The sequence below is a fragment of the Aotus nancymaae genome, unplaced genomic scaffold, assembly GCF_030222135.1.
Source record: "Aotus nancymaae isolate 86718 unplaced genomic scaffold, 86718_ANA_hifiasm-v0.15.2.pri h1tg000029l, whole genome shotgun sequence".
In the NCBI taxonomy this organism is placed as follows: Eukaryota; Metazoa; Chordata; class Mammalia; order Primates; family Aotidae; genus Aotus; species Aotus nancymaae.
Window position 1 is genome coordinate 68919553 of NW_026988442.1, and position 24124 is coordinate 68943676.

The window sequence follows — 24124 nt, forward strand, 5'->3', positions numbered from 1 at the left end:
AGAAGGTTTATATTTTTAGTAGCATTTTTTATGTCTGCCTTTTGGCTAGCCACAACTTTGGCAAGTATCCTATAATCACAGAAGTAAGAAACAAAAGAAAATTGTTTCCTCTTTTTTTCTGATAATATATTTAAAAAGTGAACAAACATAGTCTGCTAATGGAAGTAAAAGGAATCTTGTATGTTAATGTTTAAAATTGGCTCCACCTAAGTCTTTATCTGAACACCAATAAAAAAATATTTTCCTGTTCATGATGGCCATGAATGAAGTCATGCCCTGCTGTGGGGTTTACAAGATGGAAACGGTGAATATTCATACACGTTGCTGCCTAAGACACTAGCATTAAATGTCGAAACTACTCTTGCCTTCAAGTCACATGTCTGCAGTTTCCTGATTCTGGCTACTTAAACTCCTCATTAATATCTATTCTAAACTGTGTCTTAGGCAGGAGCATCCCTCTTATAAGTAACATCAAAACCACATTAAACCTTTTGCAATAGCGATTTGCTGGATTGCACATTCGCCTTTTTAGCCCTTAAACAGGCACAGTTCACTTGCCCCCCCATCTACTGGCACTCAGCTGTCTGATTTTCTGTTTAACACATTCTGGTTAATAAGCTGTCTACTTTTAAGAGTTTTAAGAGGTCTCACTCTGGTGCTCAGGACAGGACAACAAATCACTGCGACCAAAGACTGTTCTTTCCCCACCAAAGGGAGCCCTCCAGATCTCTCTTAAAGAGGGTGATTTTCTTGCAAACCACTTCCCCCTCTCAAAACTGCCCACCTCTCCAACATTTCCCAGGTCAGAAAAGTGACCTCTTTGAATTTTGAAAAGGCGTTGATTATATTAACCAAATTTTAGAATGATTATTTGATGTCTAAAGAAAAAGATGTACACCACCAATAAAATACTAATGGAGCATTCATACCTGTTTTACTGAAATACTTCCCTGCAACATTTAAGTTATCAAAATTTCTAATTTAACCAGTAAATTTGCCTATGTTTGCATAGCTTAGGGTTGGATAAATGTTTATACTGACATTTCAAAGTAGTCCTTGATTTAAGATACTAAGAATCAAAGCTTTTACAACATACACAGGAGAATTTTGTATTGTGTTCTAAGTTAAGAGTCATATTAAAAACATTTTAACCGAACAAAATTTAAGAGAGGAATTTATGAATTCATGAGAAAATTACGGAATTGATTTGACCTTAGAATATTTTATCATTTTTGTAATGAATTAAATCATGATGAATGTAATAGCAGATCCTTGTGTTATTATATAGTCCAGTAAGTCATATGAGATTTGCATAATTGTTATACTAGTGAACAAGTAGTATGCATATGCCATATATATTAAGTAGGATACATGACATATGTATGATCTCTAAATACTTTTAATTTTTTTCTGTAAAGACTACATATACATACCTCTGTTAAACCCTACTGCATGTGAATATGTGCACACATGTTTAGTATCCATCTTTTCCCACCGCTAAATTCAAAATCTCCCCCTTGACCTCACCCCACCACCCAACTTCTGAAAAATCAGGTTCTTAGTTTAGCTTGAGCAGATAACTTTAACAGGCTTGTTTGAATAAATATGCCAAAATACTTTACATTCTGTCAGTATCTAGTCAGAAAATTGTGCATGGAAAAAAGAGATGAAAAGAACTGAGACAGAAAGAAAATTAGTGCCATGGCAAGCTTTCAATACAGTATCTCTGAGCCAAGTTTTCTCGGTGAAATGACACATCCTCACTAAAATACCCCTTTTATATAATTATGCACTGAGCACACATAACCAAAAGTAACTTTTATTTTTGTTCCTTATCGAGGAATACATATTGCCCAGGCTAAGAATGCGGAAACAAAAGCTGGGATAATTATAGCTAATTTAACTTTGGAAAACTCTTATTCTCTAGCAGTCCAGCATACAACCCCCCAAACTAAAGTTATGTAACAAGGTAATATCAACAATGAGAAACTGCATGATAAAATCCTGCCCAAAAGTGAAAAATGCTAATTTTGTCTCATTTAGCAGCTGGATACAGAAATGCTCATTAGTTTTAAGAGGGTTAATCCTTTTAACTTTTGCATATTGATATGCCAATTATGCCTAATTGTACAAGAGGCATCAGTCAAGGTAATAGTGCATAAACACATGAAAGTTATTAAGTACATCCCAACATGTAATAAAGTAGGTGTTAATTGGTAGCTGAGTTCTGCGGGCTATTGAGGTGGATAATTCATTGAGAGATGGATCACTTGTAATTTCTCTCCATAATTCCTTTTGCAGTCTCATGCTGTGATGTTTTCATGCTTGTCAAAAACAACTGCGGCATAGTGCCTTTTGTTAAACACAGCCAATAAAATATGTTAGGCATCATTAAATATACTTAACTTTTAAACTTTTTCAAAGGTACAGTTCTTACTGATAATACATTATAGAGATTCCAATAATTTACTCTAACCACTGTCTCAAGTTCATAGCTGATGAACATTTTAGCTGCTTTAAAAGCAAAGTCAGGCTGGCAGCATTGTACCTCCCAGGAGACAATACTTTTAAATGAGAAAGTAAATAAAGGAAAATGCATATCTCATTAGTTACTTTATCTAAGGATGTACTTCTTACTCCCCAAATATAATTGCTGGCTTCCTCATGCTGAATTTGTCTACACCTGAGGAAAGAATGATTACAATCACACGTTTCTCAAGCTCCTGAGATTGCTGTGGGTTAATTTTTTGAGTGAAAAATGGGGAATAAATATCAGTAACATGCTACTCAGCAAGTTTATCTCATTTAATAACTCAGTTAGGAAGCTGAATATTTCATAGGCCCCTATGATATTAACAGAACACTCAATTAATAGCTCACATGTTTCTGCAGGGTGACTGGAACTCAGCCTGTCCCCAGCTAACCTATTTCTCCTCACTCTTGCTCTTACTGTGAGAAACAAAATAGATCTGGGGTCCAAAAGAGTGGCTAACATTGCATAAATAATTTTGTAACATCCTATGGCCTCAGCTGCAAGTTACCACCATTATGGAAGAAAATTAACCAGAGGAGACCCATCGCAATCAGTGGGTTTAGTGGCTCAGGATGCGTGCAGGGCCAGAGACACAATTGGCAGTAGAGTTCATCTCTAACTATTTTATTTCAAATCTTCCTAATGACACATTATCGAGACAAAATGGCTTCCTCTCCCAACCTTAAATAGCCACACCATTTCAATCCTTTAAGCCCACTCCAAATCAAATCGTACTTTCCAGTAACGTATATTATTAGGAGATTTTAAGGAAGAGATTTTCACTTTTTTTTAAGTTTTTTTTTTTTTTTTTTCCTCAATTCATTCTTAGCTAATTTTAGCCTCTGGCTTTTCAAAGTGATGTACTGTATTTGGAAGTACAAACACCACATGCTAGCATAACCTCATTATTTTTATGACACTGAAGCATGATAGTAGAGGCCCTTAAAATGAGTCAAAGGTGCTCTTCAGTCTAGCTCCAAATCCACTTTATCACTCTGGATTAAGCCCAGCTCTTCTCTTGCAACTGGGAATATTATTATGACTATAAGTAGGCAAGATAAAATGCATTACAAAAACAGTTTTCTCATGCACGTTAGGTAAACAAATACAACAAGACTAACTATCTTTTTTTTCTTTTACAAAATTCTGCATGACAGAAAACTTGGGATATTTGGGGTATCTGACTTACGGGTTCAGTGATCTTCCCAACATCGGTGAGGATCATGGATTTACTTTGGCTGAGCCTGTCATGGTGGCTGTTGGCATTTTTGATTCTCATTTGCACAGCTCCTGTGCCTTGGCGGGTAGAATTCAGTGTTTCCACAGAAGTATCAGAATTTGTAGATTTCTGCATATTATAGTGCTATCCTGATAAAATATAAAATATATTATGTTATTCTAAACATATGCTTTTCCATGAAAAACTTTTGATGGAGTGTCCCTATTAATCATTAGGATATTAAAAGTTGATAAACAAGAGTCTTCAACTCTATAAGTAGTGAAGAAAAAGTAGTGACTTTGTAGGTATTTTGTCAGTTGGGACCTTTATATGTGGATAGTACTATACATAACAGAGGACTTCAGAAGTTTATAGGTAGCACAACCGTCGACGTGTATATCTTAATTCCATTAAGAAACTCCTCAAGGCAATGAGATACAGTCTTTCTTACATAGAAATGATATTGCCAACCAATCATCTTTAGGATATATGCTTTTTTATCTACAACTTCACTGGTCTATTACCCACTTTACCCCTACATGCTACCATTAGCACCCTCTCTTGGTGAACAAAAACCTCTATGAAGAAGGTCAAATTTAAATGAGTAAAATTGGTGTCAGAGCAAAACAGACCCCAGAGCCCCTACCTCCACTCACAATATCCACAGGGGGAAATTAAAATTCCTTCATCCACTGCCATCTGCCAACTGAACTAGATTTGCTAGCTTAGTTGGACATCATATTTATAAAGAATATGAAGAAAAAGAAAATCAGCACCATTTATTTTAATAGAAGGAGTCTGATTTAGGCAAGAAAATTTAGTATGGGCCCACTTTAAAGGAGCAGCAATGAGAAAAATAGAATTTGGAGGAAGAAAACGAAAAGAACTAAACTGTGGCAGCATCAGAGGGTGAACTGGGAGAGCTTTAACTGAGCCCCTCATCCATAATCCTCTTCAAATGCCCCTCCCCAAAAGTCCCTCAAGTGAACACAACATCTCATTACAAACAGAATGGTTGCAATACAAACACATCTTCTCATTTTCTGGAAACAGCCCTCTTCCTGCCTGATTCTTGTCTCCAAGTCTTACCTAATAGACCTCCTGTGGGGGGCACTGAGCAGGTGTGTACATTGAACAATATTGTGACTAGTCTGTTATGGGAGCGAATATAACCCAAAAGAAGAATCATGTTTTAAGGAGCCAAGGGTATAGCTACCCTGAAGTTTGTTGGACAGACAATGAGGCTAGAATCATTAATTGTAATGGTCAAGCCGGCAGACATTAAGATGAATATAAAAGGAAGCATTTTAATAGGAGAAAAAAAAGTTACTTTACAATAAATACCATTAAGCCAATTAAATAGCAACTTAGAAAAGAAGCTAATATTTAGTATCTACTATGTGCTAAGCCATCTGTTCAATGATTGAATCTAACAAAAATCCTATAAAATAGCCATTAAATCCATATTTTTATAGAGAAAAAAGTAAGGATCAGAGAGACTCATAATTTTTCCAGTAAAACGGCAGAAAGAGGTGGAGGAGCAGGTATTTTATTCCCAAGAGAGGACCCATACATCCATCAACAGTTGATTAGATAGACAAATTTTAGTTTACACAATGAAAAAATAAACAATTAAAAAGAACAGACTATTGATGCATAAAACCACATGGATGAATTGCAAATTTATTCTGCTGTGTGAAAGAAGCCAATAAAAAGAGAAGAAGAAAGGGAAGAGGAGGAAGAGGAGGGGAAGGAGGAGGAGAAGAGGCATTTTTGTATAATTTCACTTATATAGTATTCTCAAAAATGCAAACTAATGTATGCTGACAGAAAGCTGATCAGTAATTGCTTAGGGAAAGGACAGAGGCAAGTATGGATCATATTAGATAGGAGCAAACTTTTGGGGATGATGGATATATCTATTACCTTGATTGTGGTGATGGTTTCATAGGCATTTACACATATTACAAACAAACAAATTTATACATTAAACACTTGCACTTTATGTTTCTTCAGTTATAACTCACGAAGATGTTTATAGAAAAGCTTTAGGAATTGTTTAGCCAATTTATTTTGCTCTTATTTTTACTTTTTATGTGCTTACATGAGTAATGCATTACTCAAAATGATCTAATTGAGAATGCAAGAGTTTTTTTTCAATAAGTATAAAATAAAAATTTGAAATATGTATTAAGAAGAAAATAATATGTTTTTATAGAAAAATATTCTCTTCTCTGAGTTCTCCTCTTAGTGCATTCAAAGGTTGATCCTCCACATTTCTTAACATATTCAAACTCTGAAGACAATGTGTTTGTAATATTGGTGGGAGAAGTCACTCAGACTGAAGCCACTGTCTTCTGGCCAAGAGCATCTAGCCACAGTATTTACATAGCTCAAACTTGTACCACTTATATGATATGTTGCTTCCTCAGAAGCTGCACAAATTTCAGTATCAAATCAAAATTTGCATTCCTGTATTTCACAATCAAACCATCATTTTCCTAGCTATGTGCTACCATCAAAAGGCTGGATTACAACAAAGCCTTTTATCCGGCTTCCCCACCTCTGTTTTCATGGGACAGGCTGCAGAAACCATTTTCAATTTTTTCCTTCCTCAGATCTTTCCATCAGGCGGATCTCTCTCCCTACCACAGTGTTAATGTTCTCTTAATTTGCTCACTGTCTCTCCTCCAGCGCTAGCTTCCTTTTCCATCTGACCCCATCCTTACATTTTGTTAACACTCCTCCACTCTGCTTGTTCTCTTTATTCTTTTTCCTAAGCACTTTGTTCTGTAAGGTCATTCACTTGATGCCATTTCATAATTGTTTTTCTGTGGTTAAATATTTGGGGATTTCTAATTTTGCAAAGCACTATATTGCTCTGGGGAGATAGAGGAAAATGACACAAAACCTCATCTTAAAGATTTCTGTCAACAGAAAGCGTATATATATCCCTTTGATCTGGCACCATCTTGGAGACTGGAGATAATCTTTGTTTACCAAGTGTCCCAGAGTTTTGTGAGGGCAATAGAGAAACAATAAATTATTAACTGAGACTAGGGCTGTGTCCAAGTACGGAGAAGAGTAATGGCATTAAACTCAGGTGGAAGTGAGAGGTGGAGAGAGAGAAAGTCTGCAAGAAAAGATCAGATCATACCAGAGCTAAGTCAGCGCAGGTTGGGCATTTCTGGCAAAGGGTTCAGTAATGTGGAGATGTGCAGATACCTGGGATATTATAAGGTAGGTGAAATGTGTCATGAAGGGAACATAAGTACGAGGGAAGTTCAAAGAAAGAAAGAAACAATGGATTTCATGGAGAAGGTGGTATCTGACTTCTCTGTGGGGATGTCTGATCATCTTGCTTACGTTTCACCTGGCAGAATGATTGACTGAGAGTCCCATTCCTTCTAACCCATCCAGCACCAGAGGGGCTGGTATTCTAGACACTCTGAGGGAGAGAATGTGGGTTGTCCTGGACTTAAATGGTTTTTGTGGATGAACTGAGAATGGAGACAAATTGAGAGGGAAGCAGGGCCCCGCTGCAGGACATAAGGAGGACGGTGGAGGATGGAAATCTGACAAGACGGTAATGACAGCTGCGTCAGTGGCTGTGGGACCTGTGACTGCTGTATATGTGGGTTCAGAGATTATTTCTTCTCATTCAGCCCATTAGGAGCCTCTCATACCAAGCAGACAGAGCTATTTCTAGGCCATATTTTGCAAGTTGCTTTGGGGTCCCACTTAGACCCCTTTCTTTATTCTCTTTCAACTCCCCATTTTCCCTCTGTCTACATCCTAACCATTATTTTTCCTCCAGCAGACACCCTGTCATCGTTTTCATATTTCAGCTGCCAGAGCATCCACTGCAGCATTAACTTAGGCCTCATCCCAACTACAGAGTCAAAATTCATAAAAATTTCCATCATCCATTCTTCCTTACCTATGAATCACTTAGATATGGGAGGGAATGATTAGACTAGCTAACACAATGTTATTAATAATTAGTCAGACTTTCCCTTAACTCCCAAGGAAGCATTTAACTGAATCTCAAACTGGAAACTCTTTTGGCTACATGAAAGAACTGTCTTAGAATAGTAGAGCCTTGATCAGTGCACTCCATTTCTGCCCTTATGTAAATTCAGAGAAGGTGGGATTTGTGACTGGGGATGGGACATTAGCATTGCATTCTAGAAAATGATGCCTCCTAGAGCTGTATGATGCAATGTCCCTGCCATGGTGGTCTTATTCTTTAGCCTTTATGAAATAAGGTTCTAGGGAAGAAACTCCATTGCAAAGCGTGTTCAACATCGACTCAAAGGAAACCCTCACACCCCAGAGTCCATCTTGACTTGGCTTCCAGAACCTAGGTGTGGTTGTACTAATACCACAATATCTGTATTAATTTCAGGGTGTTCTCTGAAAGAGAATGAGGAACTCCAGTTTTGTGAGTCTTTCTGCATTATTATTCCAAAAATATTCACAGGAATGTTAAATTATATTCTGTTCTTCCACCCATGTTTTCATTCTTCACTGACCCTCAATTTTCTAGATTTAGTAGAGTAGATTACAAAATCAATAACATTTGCTTATGCTTATTTCTATGTAATTTAGTAACATCAGGCATGTTAACTACAGGTCATATTAAGTTGAGGTTTTGCTTGATCTATGTACGTCTTCGGTATTCCCCTTGTTATCCCTAGAACATGTCATCCACTCCTGTCATCATCATTGTTGTTACTATTAAATTCTGTTAGAGATAACATTGATGCCTTGTGCATTTATGTTCTTACAGGAGGCACACAGAACACTGGTGAATGACTAATGAAAATATTGAAGAACTGGCTCATTTTGCATGTGTTTGAGATATCCATTGATTTTACTAAACTCTCCAAACAAATATCCCTGAGTTAGAAATTGAAATGTAAATCACTTGAGACTGGCTTCACTATTTCTCCAGACTTCCTGATTTTACATGTACTAACAGAAGAGCAAGAATACCTTGTGATATTGCACTAGTTCTACTTTCAATCCTGTTTGAAAACAGGAAGCAGTAATGAGAATGCACTTTATAAGAGCAACACGAACTCTAGCTCTGCTCAGGAAACTTGGTTCGATGGTGTCCTGGGCTTCTGGGCTCAATTTCCCCACTCATACTGCAAATAGGAGGGAACATGATATTTCATCTAATCATAACTTTCATAGCTGCTCTCCCAATTATTTGTTGCACTCTGTTAATTACACTAAGGCTCAGCAGCCTGCCCTTTTGAGTTAGAAAGTGTATTTTTGACATCTCTTTCACATCAACAACATTAAAAGTAAAAACATATTAAGACTTTTTTGAGATGGGAAAAACTAAATAGGCACTATGATATAATCTTTATGCTTCTGAGCAGAGAAAATTTAGGTTTGGGTATCCTGAACGTCTTCCCCAAGGTGCCACATCCTGTTCAGAATAATTATAGGATGGCACTCAGGGCCTACAACCCCCAGCACCTTTGATTTCGCCATAGACCCCCAAATCAAGGGGAAATTGTGTATGGAAAGAATAGGTAACAAGAACTGTAAAGAAAATCTGGCAGATAAAATGATCATAATGTAGCCACATTAGGTATATATCACACAAGTCTTTCCATTTAATCAATTATAAATGTTCCGGTGCTTCCTGATAAAACAACAGAGACTTAAATGTTTGTTGAATGTTTAAATGAAAAACAAATATGGAAACTAGTCAATGCCAGTGTATGTAGCCTGGCAAAGCATTGTCAATAAGAAAATGTATTTGACCAAGTTTCTAACTTTAAAAATGTATAACTCATCTTTGCTAATATTTCTTAGAGTCAACTAACTATGGATATTTTATTGTAAGTCAGAGGCAGAAAGAAGCAATGTTTCTCATGCCTTCTGAGGCCAATATTAAAGTATGGTTGGAGAGTCACAGAAATTTTTTTTAGTGTGAAAAACACCATGTTTCTATTTCCCAGTAATCTTATGTCTTCTCATTAAAAAAAGACCATATTTATCACAATCATACTATTTGCAGGAATTTTTGCTTTGAGAATAGTCTTCATTGAATTTCAGATTTCATTAGGTACTTGATACATTTTCCCTAAAAAAAAAAAAAAGGATGCTTCTGTAAGACATAGGTTATCACTGAGAGTTTTGTGAGGAAAATATCGGAGGCAAGCAATGGCCATACACTCAGGGAATTCCTATTTCATGAGTGTTAGCCTGGGCTTTCACTGTGTGGCAAGAGAGCTATATATTTAGCACATTCACCACGAGGAGCCAAGGTCCCCCATGCCTAAACACGCAGGAACTTTCTGTGGTGACATGACCCCATTCCCTTCTCTGCATGTATGAGAAGAGCTGTTTCTCCAGGTCTGCTAAGAGCTCATGGCAACTCCACAGACAAACAGTATTTCTCGGAGAAACTCATTTCTATCCCCTGGAAAGATCTTATGTTGATCTGTGATACAACAAGTCTGTTCCCCTGTGGAAATGACTTGCGGTCGTGGTAGCTCCAGTAATGTGTGCCACAACCTTCGCGTCACACTTTCCTGACAGGTCAGTAATTAACTTGCATTGCAATTGTTTGTTGTCTCCACCACAGCAGCCATTTACCAAAATAACATTTTAATTTCAGTTTCCTTCCAGTTCACTTTCCTTTTCTTTTCTCCCTGTGGCTTCTACATCTCTATTAAGTCTAATTTCCCCAGACCACTTCTGTAAGCTGAGAGAGTGCAATAAAACTCAGTTTCAAAAATGTCGAATATAATGAGAAAGGAAGATCACAGTAAAGGAATGTGACCACAGCCACCCCATTGGGTAACATTGTCTTTGACAGGGTGGGTGTTATATATAGGAAATGTGATAATAAGGCTTTGCATTTATTTAACTTATAGCAGGGAATCTGAGTATATGCTGCATTTACTGACAAAGTCTGACAAGTCTGCTGCATGGTAAATTGTAATACAGTTATTATCACTGCACACAGCCATCTTAAATGGTGAAAATGTCAAGTAAAATATATTTTGAAAGTAGAATAATGTGTGGTAGGCAACCTTGATCTTTCTTAGCTCTTAGCCTTTCCAACTCCATCCTATTGGGAGCAAAGCAGCTGATTTTACACTTCAAATATCTATTGAGCCTCTACTCTGAGACATAGACTTGCTATATCCCACAGGTTCTGCACAGTTATTAAGCACCCTGCAGTAGAGTCAAGCACAAGCATGCTTGTCTACCATGAAGTCTGATTAGCGTGCAATGGAGAATGGGACTGGAGATGATTTCAAGGTAGAGATGATGTTAGGCCTGGATGCTGTATGATAAACAGGACTCTGATAGGCAGAGAGGGGATATCAAGAGCAGTACAGGCTGAGATCACAGGATTGAAGGAAAAGAGGAGTGAACATTCACACAAGATCATACAGTGTTGGTGGCTAAGTGGGAAAGCTATGGTTGATTAAGACTGCATGAGGAGAACCAGACTATTTTGATTAAAAAATTGGGGTTTTGTCTTATAGAGCCTGGGGAAATTTGATGATTTTGTTTAAGGCATAACCCCTTTTTAAGATCATTGATGAAAAGTAATCCACAAGTAAGGATCCTTGACCCTTGAGGCTGCAAAACAAATATATAACATGCTTGTGGGATGCTTCTTAATTAACTTTAAATCAGAATAAATATTATAGTATCTATTTGTAAACATTAATCTTATGAAAAGAGCACCCTGTGATATGGAAAAAATATTCCAGAATTTTAGGAACCTCACTTTGAACATCTAGGTACATGTTCAATGCTTCTGGTCACCAATCAAATGAAAAGAAAGGTAAAGACTTAATAGGAATAACTAAATAAAACATTTAAAGAAAAGGTCCCTAGGGTGCAATTGCATCTAATTGAAGAGATAGAAGGAAAATAAAGTTAAGATTAGTAGAACTGCTTCTGAATTTCCCTCTGATGATCAGGCAGGTAGTAAAAAATTGAAAAGCAAATAGGAAGAAAATGCCTGCACCATTGTAATTACATTTAGGGAGCATAAGAAATTTTATGAAATGGCAATCTTCTTAGATACAGATGAGAGCCATAAGGGGCATAAGTAATGCAATCTTCTCTGTTTCCTCTGTCAGTTTTGACCTAATCTAGCAAGAAATGCTGAGCGATTTTCCGCCTCTTGCGTACAAGTATCAATTAAGGGAAAACAGGGTGACTATCTTAGGGCACTGATGATGAAATGTCACTTAAAGAGAAAACATCAGCTGTAGAACAAGTTGCTCAGCAGCCACAGTATTAGAAAACACTGGGAAACAAACAGAGTCTCAGACCCTCGCTGGGACAAGCTAATTCTCTAATCTTTGTTGGGAGAGTATCAAGTGTAAAAAGTAAATTTTAACCTGAGATTGTTTCAGTTTCCTGGGATTTCTTGTTCTACAATGTTTCTTTCTTAAAATGCTTGACTCAGTTGGGAAGGCTTTTTAATAGGCAGAATAAATGTAATCACCCACTGGTTGTAGCTATGCCAGGCTATCTCTATTTTGGCCTGCCCAGAGTTCAAATATGTGGAAGTTGCATATTGCATAATTAGTACTCCACAGTAATTAACAGTAATCAGTAATTGACAGCAGTCAAATATGGTTGACATTTGTTTTATTTAGCAAATTTGCTGTTGTATCTATTAGTCTTTTCCTAATGCTCATGTCTCCAAACTCTGAATTTATTAGATTGAATTTCAGTGCCAAAAGGGCATGTCTAATGATGGGACAGTAATGTCATAGTGTATTGTTGTGAAGGATGATGACTATATCATTAAAATAAAAGTTTTCAGAATATCTCCTTTAATGCATTTAAAAATCAGTTCTCTCTTACTCAATTATTTATAAGTAAAATACATTTTAAATAGCTTGTGTGTGTGAGTGTGTGTGTGTGCATGCCTATGTTTGCATATAAAGTTCAATAAATTGCACAAACTGAACACATTCTTGTAATTGCAGCCAAAATGAGAAACACAGTATTATCAGCACTCCAGAAGCCCCCCAAAACTCTGTTCCAGTCATTACCCACCTCTCCCCAGTAAAGCTAATCATTTCTGTCTTCCGAGTTGTGCCTGTTTTTGAACTTTATATCAATGAAAACCTAAAGAGTATACTTTTTCTTTCCGGGCTTATTTCACTCAAACTTTTATTTGTAAAGATGATTGCTGTGCAATATTCTTTGATGACGTGACTGTGCGATACTTTTGCTTGTTTCTTAAATCAGGTCATTTGTCCTTTTCTGACTGATTTATAGGAGCTGTTTAATATTACAACCACAAATCTATTGTTAATATTTATGTTGCAATAATTATCATTTCCCACTTGTGGGTTGCTTTTTCACTCTCTAAATGGCATCTTTTCATTAATAGAGGTTTTTAATTTTAATATTATCTAACATCATTTATTTCTTTTTATGATTAGTGCTTTTTATTGCCCTCTTAAGAGACCCTTGCCTAATTCAAGGCAAAAAAGACCATTCCCATCATTTCCTCAAATGATTTGCTGTTTCAACTTTTATTTATTTTTAGAACTATGATTCATCTGGAAATAATGTTTGTGTCTGGTGTGGAAAGAAAGTTATACATATGCACACACCCCCACCCCCCATACATATATAAATTGGAAGGATCTGTCATCTCTCCTGAAAGGACCAGGAACTGGCTTTCCATCTGAAGTGACCAGTTGCTGGAGAGCTCTGCTAGCCACATGTGGTCACAAAAGGTTCAATTTGAAAGGTGCTGACAGTGTCAAGTAATCACATAGATCAGTGGTCACAATCTAGGCCACTATCGGAAACTGGGGATACAAGTTGAATAGGAAGAGTTATACAACAGGTAAGTAGAAACAGTCATTGATAATCTGAGGGGGGCAATACTGAGACGTTCAGATTTGCAGATTGTTATCAACTAGGAGGTTTGTTGCTAGGTGGCACAGTTCTCAATACCGGGTATTTGTTCAGGTCTAGCTCAATTACCCACAAAGGAGATTGGCAATAGAAAGGTAGAACCTCAAACCTAGCAAGAGAGTGAGGCAATGAGTGACCAGGTTACCAGCAAAGGAAGTTGTGGTCAGGGACAAAGCAAATACCGAGTGAGGAAGAGGTGACCCACTAAAATGATGGGACTTGTAAATAAGGTGGGAATACACTTGATTAGTACATCACAAGCCCAGACCCAAAGGTGAGATCACTTATTATAATTTATTGTTGAATCCACAAAATCCCATTCTACTAGAATTAAAGATTATCTGTATTAAGTTAATGTTTCACCTGAAAGTCAGGGTCAGAAATAACTCATCCAGTTACAGATGTGCAAATGCTTCTGGCAGTGATGAGAAAGAGAACTATAAAGTAGTAATTCTCAGTGGTCAATGTGTGGAGCTTATTAAATATGCAGACTTAACTGAACCTTCCACAGATATTCCCATTTAAGGAGAATGAGGGAGAGGCTGAGAAATTGCATATTTTGTCATAACCCCTAAGGGATTCAGATGCACCCAACCCAAATGCCCATCAATGATAAACTGGATAAAGAAAATATGGCACATATACACCATGGAATACAATGCAGCCATAAAAAGGGATGAGTTCATGTCCTTTGCAGGGACATAGATGAAGCTAGAAACCATCATTCTCAGCAAACTGACACAAGAACAGAAAACCAAACACTGCATGTTCTCACTCATAGGTGGGTGTTGAACAATGAGAACACATGGTCACAGGGATGGTGGGAGGCTAAGGGAAGGATAGAAGGGGGTGGGGGGACTGGGGAGGGATAACATTAAGAGAAACACCTAATGTAGATGACGGGGGGATGGATGCAGCAAACCACCATGGCACGAGTATACCTATATAACAAACCTGCATGATCTGCACATGTACCCCAGAACTTAAAGTATAATTTAAAAAGTTATTTTTATAAAGGTTTATATGTTATTTTTTAAATTTTATACCTGTATTATTATAAAATGGTTACTCATTACTATTACGTCTTTTTATTTTACAGCCCATTGCTGCTATCTTCATTTTATTCATATTACTGCTCTAATTAAGTTTTCTGGGAATGAAAGTTCACTTTAGAACATGTTGGTGAGGGGGAGGGGTATGGTCCATACTTGGAAATAGAGCTAAATGAGTAGGTAGCTAAGTGGGTAAGTAAATAGATACACAGACACACAGGTGCATGAAAATGATGCTGTAAATATTCACATATATCCCTGAACTTAAAATAAAGGTTAAAAAAATAAAAATAGTGTATGGAATGCCCATCCAATTTCAGTTCCGTTGCTTTTTGCAGTAGGTTCTCCACAGAAGGGCTTAGCATGTACTCTCATTACTGTGAAGTTAGTCCCAGTCTCTTGATGGTTCTCTATTTCCTTTTCCAGAGGGAGATGACCTAGCTCTTAAGTGGTTCAAGTAATTGTTTGAGGGGGGAAAAAAAAAAAAAAAAGAAAACAGTTCTCCTTGATAAACACCAAAGGGTGTGAGAAAAAAATATTCCACAAAATATTGTATCCTTAGGCTTTCTTTCAAGAAGCCAAGATAATCAAAATAGTGAAAAAATATTTGCCAGTTCATATTACTTAAATTGAAAACTTTTACTGAGTTTTTCAATCCTTATCTTTGAAGACAACAGATACAATATACTACATTCATTGTACACCTTAAAATGTATCCTCTTTGCTCTGGGATAAAGAACTGACAGTTCTCTTCATGCCTTTAGTCTCTTGAAGCTCTTCAACTTCCTTGTCAATGACCTTAATCTAGGAGTTATTTGGGGGACTAGATACTCCACTTAAACAAATTTCGTTTGTTTTTCCTTCCTCAAAGTACATTTCCCAGGCCTCTTTCCACAAAGTGAGAGGCAGAGGAGGAGATGGTTACATACGTGATATAACTAATAGGTTCCAGTTGAGTGCTACTGTAATTCAAATTAGTGTGGCCAAATTTCTAAATTTAGGTTCTTCACAAAATGAAATACAGGATTTTTACTTGGATACATGAAAGTAAAAAAATGCATAAATATTTGGAGTCTTAAATGGTTGGTAGAATTATCCATTTAATTTAAAAATAACATTTTTCTTCTCTGTCTTGTTTTATTTACTTACATCCTTTGTTACACCTACATCTGAGACAGAGAATCTAATCTGTTAAAAGAGAAAACATGTGATGAAATGGGTTATGCAACCAAGCTCCAGTGACATTTCCCCATCTTGTGCACTCACTGGTTGATTTCTTGTGTGTGTTTGTGTGTGTGTATGTGAGCATGCACACACGTATACGTATTTAAATGGTTGCCACTGTTATCACAACACAAGGTGTGCAAACCTCTCTTTCATCTCACAACAGTGCATCCACACACGTAGATATTCTGCTCCATACCCTACATCATGTGACTCAAAAATATCAGTCAATGCAAAGATAAATGTATCCACTATTACTTAGTTAAGTTTAGTCAAGTTAAACTTTTAGAGACATCTTTTAATGATTTTTTTAAAAAAATGCTTTGGGGAGGGTTGGCAGCAAAAGAAAGTTTGTTCTTTCAAGTTAGGAAAATGAGCCCAGTCATGCAAGCTAGACAGACACAACAAGGACCTAAATGAAGAAGCTATACATAAATGGATGGTTTTTTTTCACAGAATAATCTAATGCTCTAGTCAGTCTCTAAACATTTATTAGGATTTATTGCATACACAGAAGTTATTTGGAGGACTCCAGTTCTCTCTAATCATTACCCTCTGCTCCTGCTTTTTTAGGAGCAGCTATAAATTCAGGAAGAGGTGGAAAACTGGCAGACTGCCAGCCAAATTCAACCCACAGACATATGTTGTTGGGCCTGAACAATGTTTTGGAATGTTTTGAATCAATTTCCAATTGAAAAATGAGGGTTGTTACTTAAAAAAAAAAAAAAAAAAAACAGAAAAGGATGTTTATGTGTCTTCTCTTGAAAAATCATAAGATGTGGCAAACCGATCCAGGTGTGTATGGTAAGAGACAGCCTCGGGTGGACAGCTTCTACATCCTTTAGACAAGGCATCATACAGACATCCTCTGGTCCACAGGTCCTCTCCTACCCACTTCTCTTGTATAGATATCCCGACTGGTCTGGAGACATTACTGACTGTGGCTCGTGGTGTCAATCTCCTCTGGGAACATTGCTCCTCTGATGTATAGGTTGAATGGTGATTGTGCTGAATATTAAGTCAATATTATTTTCAGTATTGTGTTATTTTTAAATCTAAGCTGATAAGATTGCAAATGAATAGCAGAACGAGGAGACTACATTTGCATTTGTACTACTGCTTTAGAAAGAGGATCATCAAACATTAACATTACTTCATTTATTCTTACAATTTTCTCAACATGATCTTAGTTACAAAGAGTAGGATATTGTGCTGTTCTCTTTGTTCTTGCTAAGCAAGTTCCTCTTTTCCTCCCTCTCTTTTCTCTGGCCTCCTTTACTGTTCCTATTATATTTTGGCACACAATTATATCCTGCCTTATATTGGTTTCTGTTCTCTATGTGAGCTGCGTGCCTCTTCTGCCCAAATTGACTGTGGACTCCTTAAAGTCAGACACTATATTTGTCAGTGTTGTTACTCTGTATTGTACTTAGAGCATTATAGACACTTGGTCTCATGCCTTGTTCTCATTAATCAGATGCCCTAATACCAATTGCTTTCAGAATTAGGACTGAAATTGGTATGCTCATTCAACACTCTGAAATCCTCTGCGTCAAACTCCCCCAGGCGATAGCACTTCCAGCAAGTTCAAGTTTGCTACCATGATTAGAATGGCTGTGACTCCAAGTCCCAAGTATTGTTGGATTCCTGTGTTTCCTGCTTACCTCTCCACAACCAAAGCTGCCAAATGTATGCACGAGACAGCTCATCATGGTCAGGAGAAGTCAGATCACTGCATTTCACCTTCCCCCATCCCTGCCCAGGGTGTATATGCTCTACACATCTGCCATGCTGACTAGTCTCCAAAATTTTGTCAAGCTGGTTTCCCACCCTGAACCTACTGCCCACTTGCTAATCCCCTTTCCTAATGCCAGACATCAAACCTAAAGCTTAGTGCCAGCAGGCCATAGGACACAGCAGGCTCTCCGTGGACAGCACCACAGCTGCTTGTCTCCCCAGCATTTTGTCAGCCCTTGGGCTCCCCTCTGCCACACCCTGCTCCCATTAAAATAGATGCTCTAATACCAATTGCTTTCAAAATCAGGACTGAGATTGGCATAGTCATTCAACCTACATTTATGGAATCCTGAGCTATTCCCCCGCCCCTCCCCCAAAACAATGAAACAAAAGAAAGCAAAAAAAAAAAGACGAAAGACTTCCTAACTGGGGTTAGCAACCTACATTCCTCTCTGGACTTCCTAGTTTCCTTTTATATTTTTTCTTCTCAGATTCATTTTTCTAGGACCCTAGTAGATCTGCCTTGTGGACTATCTACCTTACCACCCCATGCAAAAATTAGATTTAAAATAAAAGTGCACGAAAAGAATTCTACTTTCTTCTCTCTCCTCATGTCTGCAGCTTTTATTTGCTTCATTTTAATTTCAGGTCTAAGAGTCAATGGCTGCCTACCTGTTTTTGAATTGTTTTATGTGATAAATATTAATTCTTCATAATTAAAGGGTATTTTTAGTGAGGGCATATCTTGAGCTGCTTGAAGGAAAATTTCCATATCAACCAAAAATTGGTAAACAAACAAGAAAAGAGTTATCTCTTCTTCCCTTTCCCCACACAGCTACACTGTACTCCCCCACACAGCTGTATAGAGGAAATGAAACTAATAGCAAGAAATTGCTTTTGATGAGTTTCATAATCTTATCATAATACTTAGAATTGAAATATACCAAAATTATCCTAGCATGATTTTTATATCATAGTGAAGAAAAATAAAAGGTCACTCTTTGATTCAAGACCTGCTAAAACAATTATTACTACGACTACTCTTACCACTGCATTTAACCTTTTTAAAGTGATTTACTATGTGCTTCATGCAGGGTAAACATCTTTACATACTTCATTTTATTTTTTTTTTCTTTGGGAGGAAACTCACCATTTTACAGATGAGCAAACGCAGACTCAGAAAGATTAGGTAACTTGCCCAAAATAATACATATAGTATCAAGCAAGTGTTAAGGCCCAGAACTGAACTTCATTTTTTCTGACTTTGTCCAGCCTGTGCTTTTAATACCTCTACTATCTTTGTAAGAAAGAAAAAAGTTCCGGACTAGAATTTGAGAAAACGTACGTTTTAATGCTTATACCTGAAATGCATTCTAATTCTTCTGTATCCTCCCAAAATGCAATTTCTCCATGCTTCATTGCCTTTTTCTATGAAGTCTACTAAAAGCTCCCACTTTCTTCCTGGCTTTCTAGAATAATCAAGTAAAATAATGTATGCAAATGACTTTTAAAACTCTAAATAGAATACAAATAGATTATAGACATTCTTACTTGTATTAGTTAACTTGAACCCAACTATCACCCTAAAGCTTTAAAATACATTTATAAGAAGCAAAACAAAGAGGCAAGAGAAATAGCGATATAAAAGCATAAGACTCTTGCCATACTCTAGATAAGACTCAATAGATGACCAATTAGTGACCATGATGATATGTGCAAATAAAAAGGAATAAATAAATGCTGCTTAAGTATGGAAATTGATTGGATGTATGGAATAAGTGGCATGGAATACATGATATGGATTATATCATGTCACTTAATAACAAGATTACTTTGGGTGACTTCAGGAGTAGAGATGTAATTGGAATTGAAAGGAAGACAAGAAGAACCCTTGGGAGAGGTCATGGATTTAATGTGGAATATAATCAGTTTAACCTGCTGATGGGACATCATAGAGGAAGTATCAAGTGACAATTAGAAATAAGGAACAATTTTGACAGAGACACCAAGGCTAAAGATAGAAATTTAAGGACCATATTTGAGGGATTAAATTGAAATCATAAGAATGTGAAAAGAGAGACCAAAAAGAAGATGGTTTAGAGCCATGACATCCAATAGAAATATAATGTGAGCCACACATGCAATTAAAAATTTTCCTGTAGCCACATTGGAAAGGTTAAATGAGATAGGTAAAATTAATTTTAATAATTTTGTTTAACCCAATATTTCAAAATTTAATCATATGAGCACATAATAAATGCCAAAATAATAATTAGATATTTTATATTTTCTTTATTTGTATTATGTCTTCAAAATTTGGTGTTTTTTAGACTTAATTCATACTAGCCCTTCTTCAAGTGCTCAATAGTCAATTGTGGCTAGTTGCTACCATATTGGACAGGTGGATCTAAGAAGGAATTTTTTGAGAATTAAGGGCCAAGAGGAGACATAGAATCCAGAGGATACAGAAAAAGAGAAATAGAAAAACACAAGAAATGTGGCAAAAACTAAGGCAAAAGAATGTTTTCTTCCTCACATGTTTTACAGCACCTCTGCATAGGAAATATATGCAGAGAAGAAACAACAGGTTTCCTACAGATGGCATTGTTTTAGACATCAAACAAAGTAGGATTCTTTTAGAGCCTTTTAGACTCTAGGGCTTCATGAATAAAGCTCAGCATTGCTTAACTGCTAACACTTAACAGGCTTCGAAATTACAGCACAGCATACTGAAAATAACATGGTCTTTGCATTACCCAGATCTATCTACAAATCATAAGCCAGCCTACCAAATAGCTCTGTAAATTTGGGTATTTGACCTCTTAACCCTAGCTTCCTTATCTTTAAAATGGGGATATAAACTGCTTTACATGATTTTTGTGGATACCAAATGCAATTAGGTATGCAAAATGCTTGTCCCATAATCTGGACAGAATAAGTCATGGCTATGATAATTATTATTAAGAATCTGACTCTAATAATTTATATTGATGAATTTCTCAAGCAACTGTAAATATCTTGAGATAAGGGAATATTGTCTAGTTTTGGTAACACTGTAGTACTTGCCACAGTGCTTGAGACACCACTGAGGTAATCACCATACATTTTTTTCCTTTAATGTTCTACTTTAGGAGAACCATCAAAGTATGAATAGGTGGTATTATACAGAAGCTCGGATTACTTGATTTCCCCAGTGCATTTAGCAGAGAGATGAATTTGGGTTCCATTGCTCAGTTTCTAGTCTTTAAAATTCTAACATGAAATTAACTAAAGCAGAAGATAAATGAACAGAAACAGAAGTTTCCCTTGAGTCAGCACCCAATTTCCTGAGTATTCTACCTTCCATAGCTCTTTTAAAAAGATGTCCTGTTTTGACTCTTTTAGGAAATGGATCTAAAGTGAACATAAAATTAGTCAATTTTAATACCACAGTTTTAGTAAAATTGCTTAAAATTTAAATACTTAGAGGTAGTTGCTGTTTCTCATCAGTTTATGGCAATATGTTTTCAGCTGGTGGGTTGTTTCATTTTTCAGAAGCACATAATGGATAGAGAATTCTAACCCAACCTTTCATCACTGCCAACTTACTAAAATTGTACCATATATATAGTAGATATAGTGTCATTTATTTGAAATAATTTCTGGCTTCTCTTCTAAATTACCCTATTTTTTAGACTAGGAAAAACCACAAATCTCCAGACAGTCTTCCTTGATTCTGTAGCCCAAAGTCGACCTTTATGGCATTTATCTTTTCACTAAACAAATATTTATTGACATTATCATATACCTACCCTTTGTTCTAGGTTCTAGGTATTCAGTAGTAAAAAGGCAAGGTCAATACTCTCATGGACTATATATTCTAAGGTGAAAATAGCCACTAAACACTGAAAAATAAATAACAAATTTCCATGTCCAAACTAACGTGAAGTAAAACAAAAGCAGAGTAATGAGATAAAGAGGGCCTTACAAATCATGAAAGGAGATTGAATTTAATTTGAAGAATAATAGACAGTCATTTGGAATATTATAGTAGAAGAGTTGCATGCTTGAAATCTTAAAAAGGCCACTCTGTCTACACTGTGGACAATGACTATTGTGGGGAAGACAGAAGCAGGGAGGACAGTCAGGAGAATTCTGCAGTAACAGAAATGGAAGTGGAAGGAAGTGATTGAATTCAGGATATTCTCATGTACCTATACCTCTTGCTTAATGTCTAATCCATTCCTGTTGAATACAAAGCTACTCAATAAGAGCCTAAGATTTCCAATACTCATTTATAAGTACAAAAATATGTCAATAGCACCAAAAATGGGCTCAAGTACATAAAGGCAACAATTTGAAAGAAAACAAATTGTACATAAAATGTAATATAAAAGGAGTTTTTATTTATTATATTTTCTTTTTTCTGCATTGTTTTCTTCACTAATATTTTTAAGGACTGAGAGACTTACGGGTTTTGTGCTCTCAAAGTGTACTTAATAATAAATTACAGCACAAGAGTCACCTGGAGTGCAACAAAACAAAACAAAAACAGGCTGACTAGAAGGTTGTAAACATTGGCACCTCTTCAACCTTCCTGAATTAATTCAAACGTGTACAAATCAACATTGTTTTATATGCTTATTATTCTAACTTGAAACTAGAGAGTAAATTGGTGTGTGTGGTTTTGTCTAAAGTTTGATATTCATCCAAGTGTGACGTTGTACTGTATTCACTTAGCAAGATTTTTTTAGAATAGTCATTCTATCAACAACCAAAAACATCAAAGATAAAAGAACTGTTAGCCTGAAAAAGAAAAGATATAACACTTTAAGGGCCATTATTGAGAAAAGTCATGTGAAAACTATAATGAAAGCTAAGTTTATATTTGACGGGCGCCACTTATTGGTGGTAATTTAGATGAAACTTCAGGTAGGAAGTGGTAGGGAAAGAGTAGACTCAAGGGTAACTCTTAGACTATTGTCCTGAAAAGAGAGATGGGTATGGTGTCATCAACTAAGATGGAGGAAAAAAGGAAAGAAGCAGATTGGTTTGGGGACAGGTGGGCAGTAATTAGGAGATTTGCTTTGAGTACTGTATACTTATTTTGATGTCTCTATGAGACATTCAAGTGAAGAAGATGAATGAGGAATTGTATTTGTAGTTTTACTGCTAAGAGAAAAGATTTGGTCTTGAAATCTAATTAGTATATAGATAACATTTAAGGTCATGAAACTCAATAAAATCACAAAGGAATAAACCTAGAAGACAAGTAGGAAACCAAAGACTGTTCTCAGGACATTCCAACACTTAGAGAGCTGCATGATGAGGAAGTGTTAGCAAAGGTCACAGAAAGACCATTCAGGTGGTTTGGAGGAAAACTGGAAGAATAAAATATCCCAGAAGTCAAATGAAGAGAGTTTCAAGAGCGAAGGAGTGTTGGAGAGCATCAAACATTATTCACTGTGAATAATATAAAGACACATAAATGGCTATTAGATTTGGCAAAATGAAGACCTTTGAGGTTCTGTCAATGGCATAGTCTATAATGGCAAGTCTATGGAACTGGACCTATATGCATAGATTGATATTTAGATCCTTATCTTTGCGTACACTTACCTACTAAACAATTTTCACTGGCTAAGTAGCATATCTAATTTTTATGTCCCAGGAATTCTTAGGACAACATAGTATACTTAGTTGACTTCAAAATTATTTATGGAGTTGAATTGAATTGGGCTAATAACCACCGAAAGAGAAAAAATAAGCTGCAAATCCACAATTGTATTGTGTGTTACTGACGGGGACAAGTTTTAAAATAAGATATTCTGTCTAGTTTTTGACATGTAGAAAATACTTTCATCAGATGAGTTTCCTACCATTTAAGCAAAGATAGAAATTATGAAGCATGTATTCCCTCAACTTCCTCTCCTCACTTAATCTTATTTATATCCAGTTCATCTGCATTCAGACTCATTAAAGTGCTCTCTCTTCTGTTTAAGGTTAATTCATCTACTTGAGCCAGTGATTATACCCATCTGTCTTAGTCTACTCTGAGACCTTGTTGGGTTTCTTTTTTTTCATTTCTTTTCTCCTTCTTCACTTGAATATTCATATTTTATCCCCCTTTTAAGCTACTGTCTATTTCAAGCTTTAGAAAAAGAATACAGCATTTTATATATGCTATCCCTAGTTCTTTGCTTCCTTTGACATCTCACTCAAGGCTTGAGTGTCACTAAAGTCACTAATGTTATTGTTTTTAGTTATATAGCTGAGACAGAATATGTTTTCTTATAAGGAAAGCAAATTGACCTTTAATCTTTTAAAAACAAGATCAATTTTAACCATAATAGCAGAAATACCAATAAAACTGTATTGAGATACAGTTGTTACAGACTAGCAGAACCTGGAAAGCTTGGCAACATGATCCCTTGAAAAAGCAAT

At 36.3% G+C, this 24124-nt stretch overlaps 1 protein-coding gene across 2 annotated transcripts in view; it reads right to left on the reverse strand.

Moving 5' to 3' along the window:
- Nucleotides 1-24124, reverse strand: part of ARHGAP15 (Rho GTPase activating protein 15) — a 634760-nt gene that overhangs the window by 605360 nt on the left and 5276 nt on the right. For both annotated transcript variants that reach the window (XM_064382800.1, XM_012473459.2), the window contains exon 2: nt 3723-3901. In XM_064382800.1, coding sequence (XP_064238870.1) covers nt 3723-3887 — 165 coding nt within the window. In that variant the 5' untranslated portion in view covers nt 3888-3901. The remainder of the gene's footprint in view (nt 1-3722; nt 3902-24124) is intronic.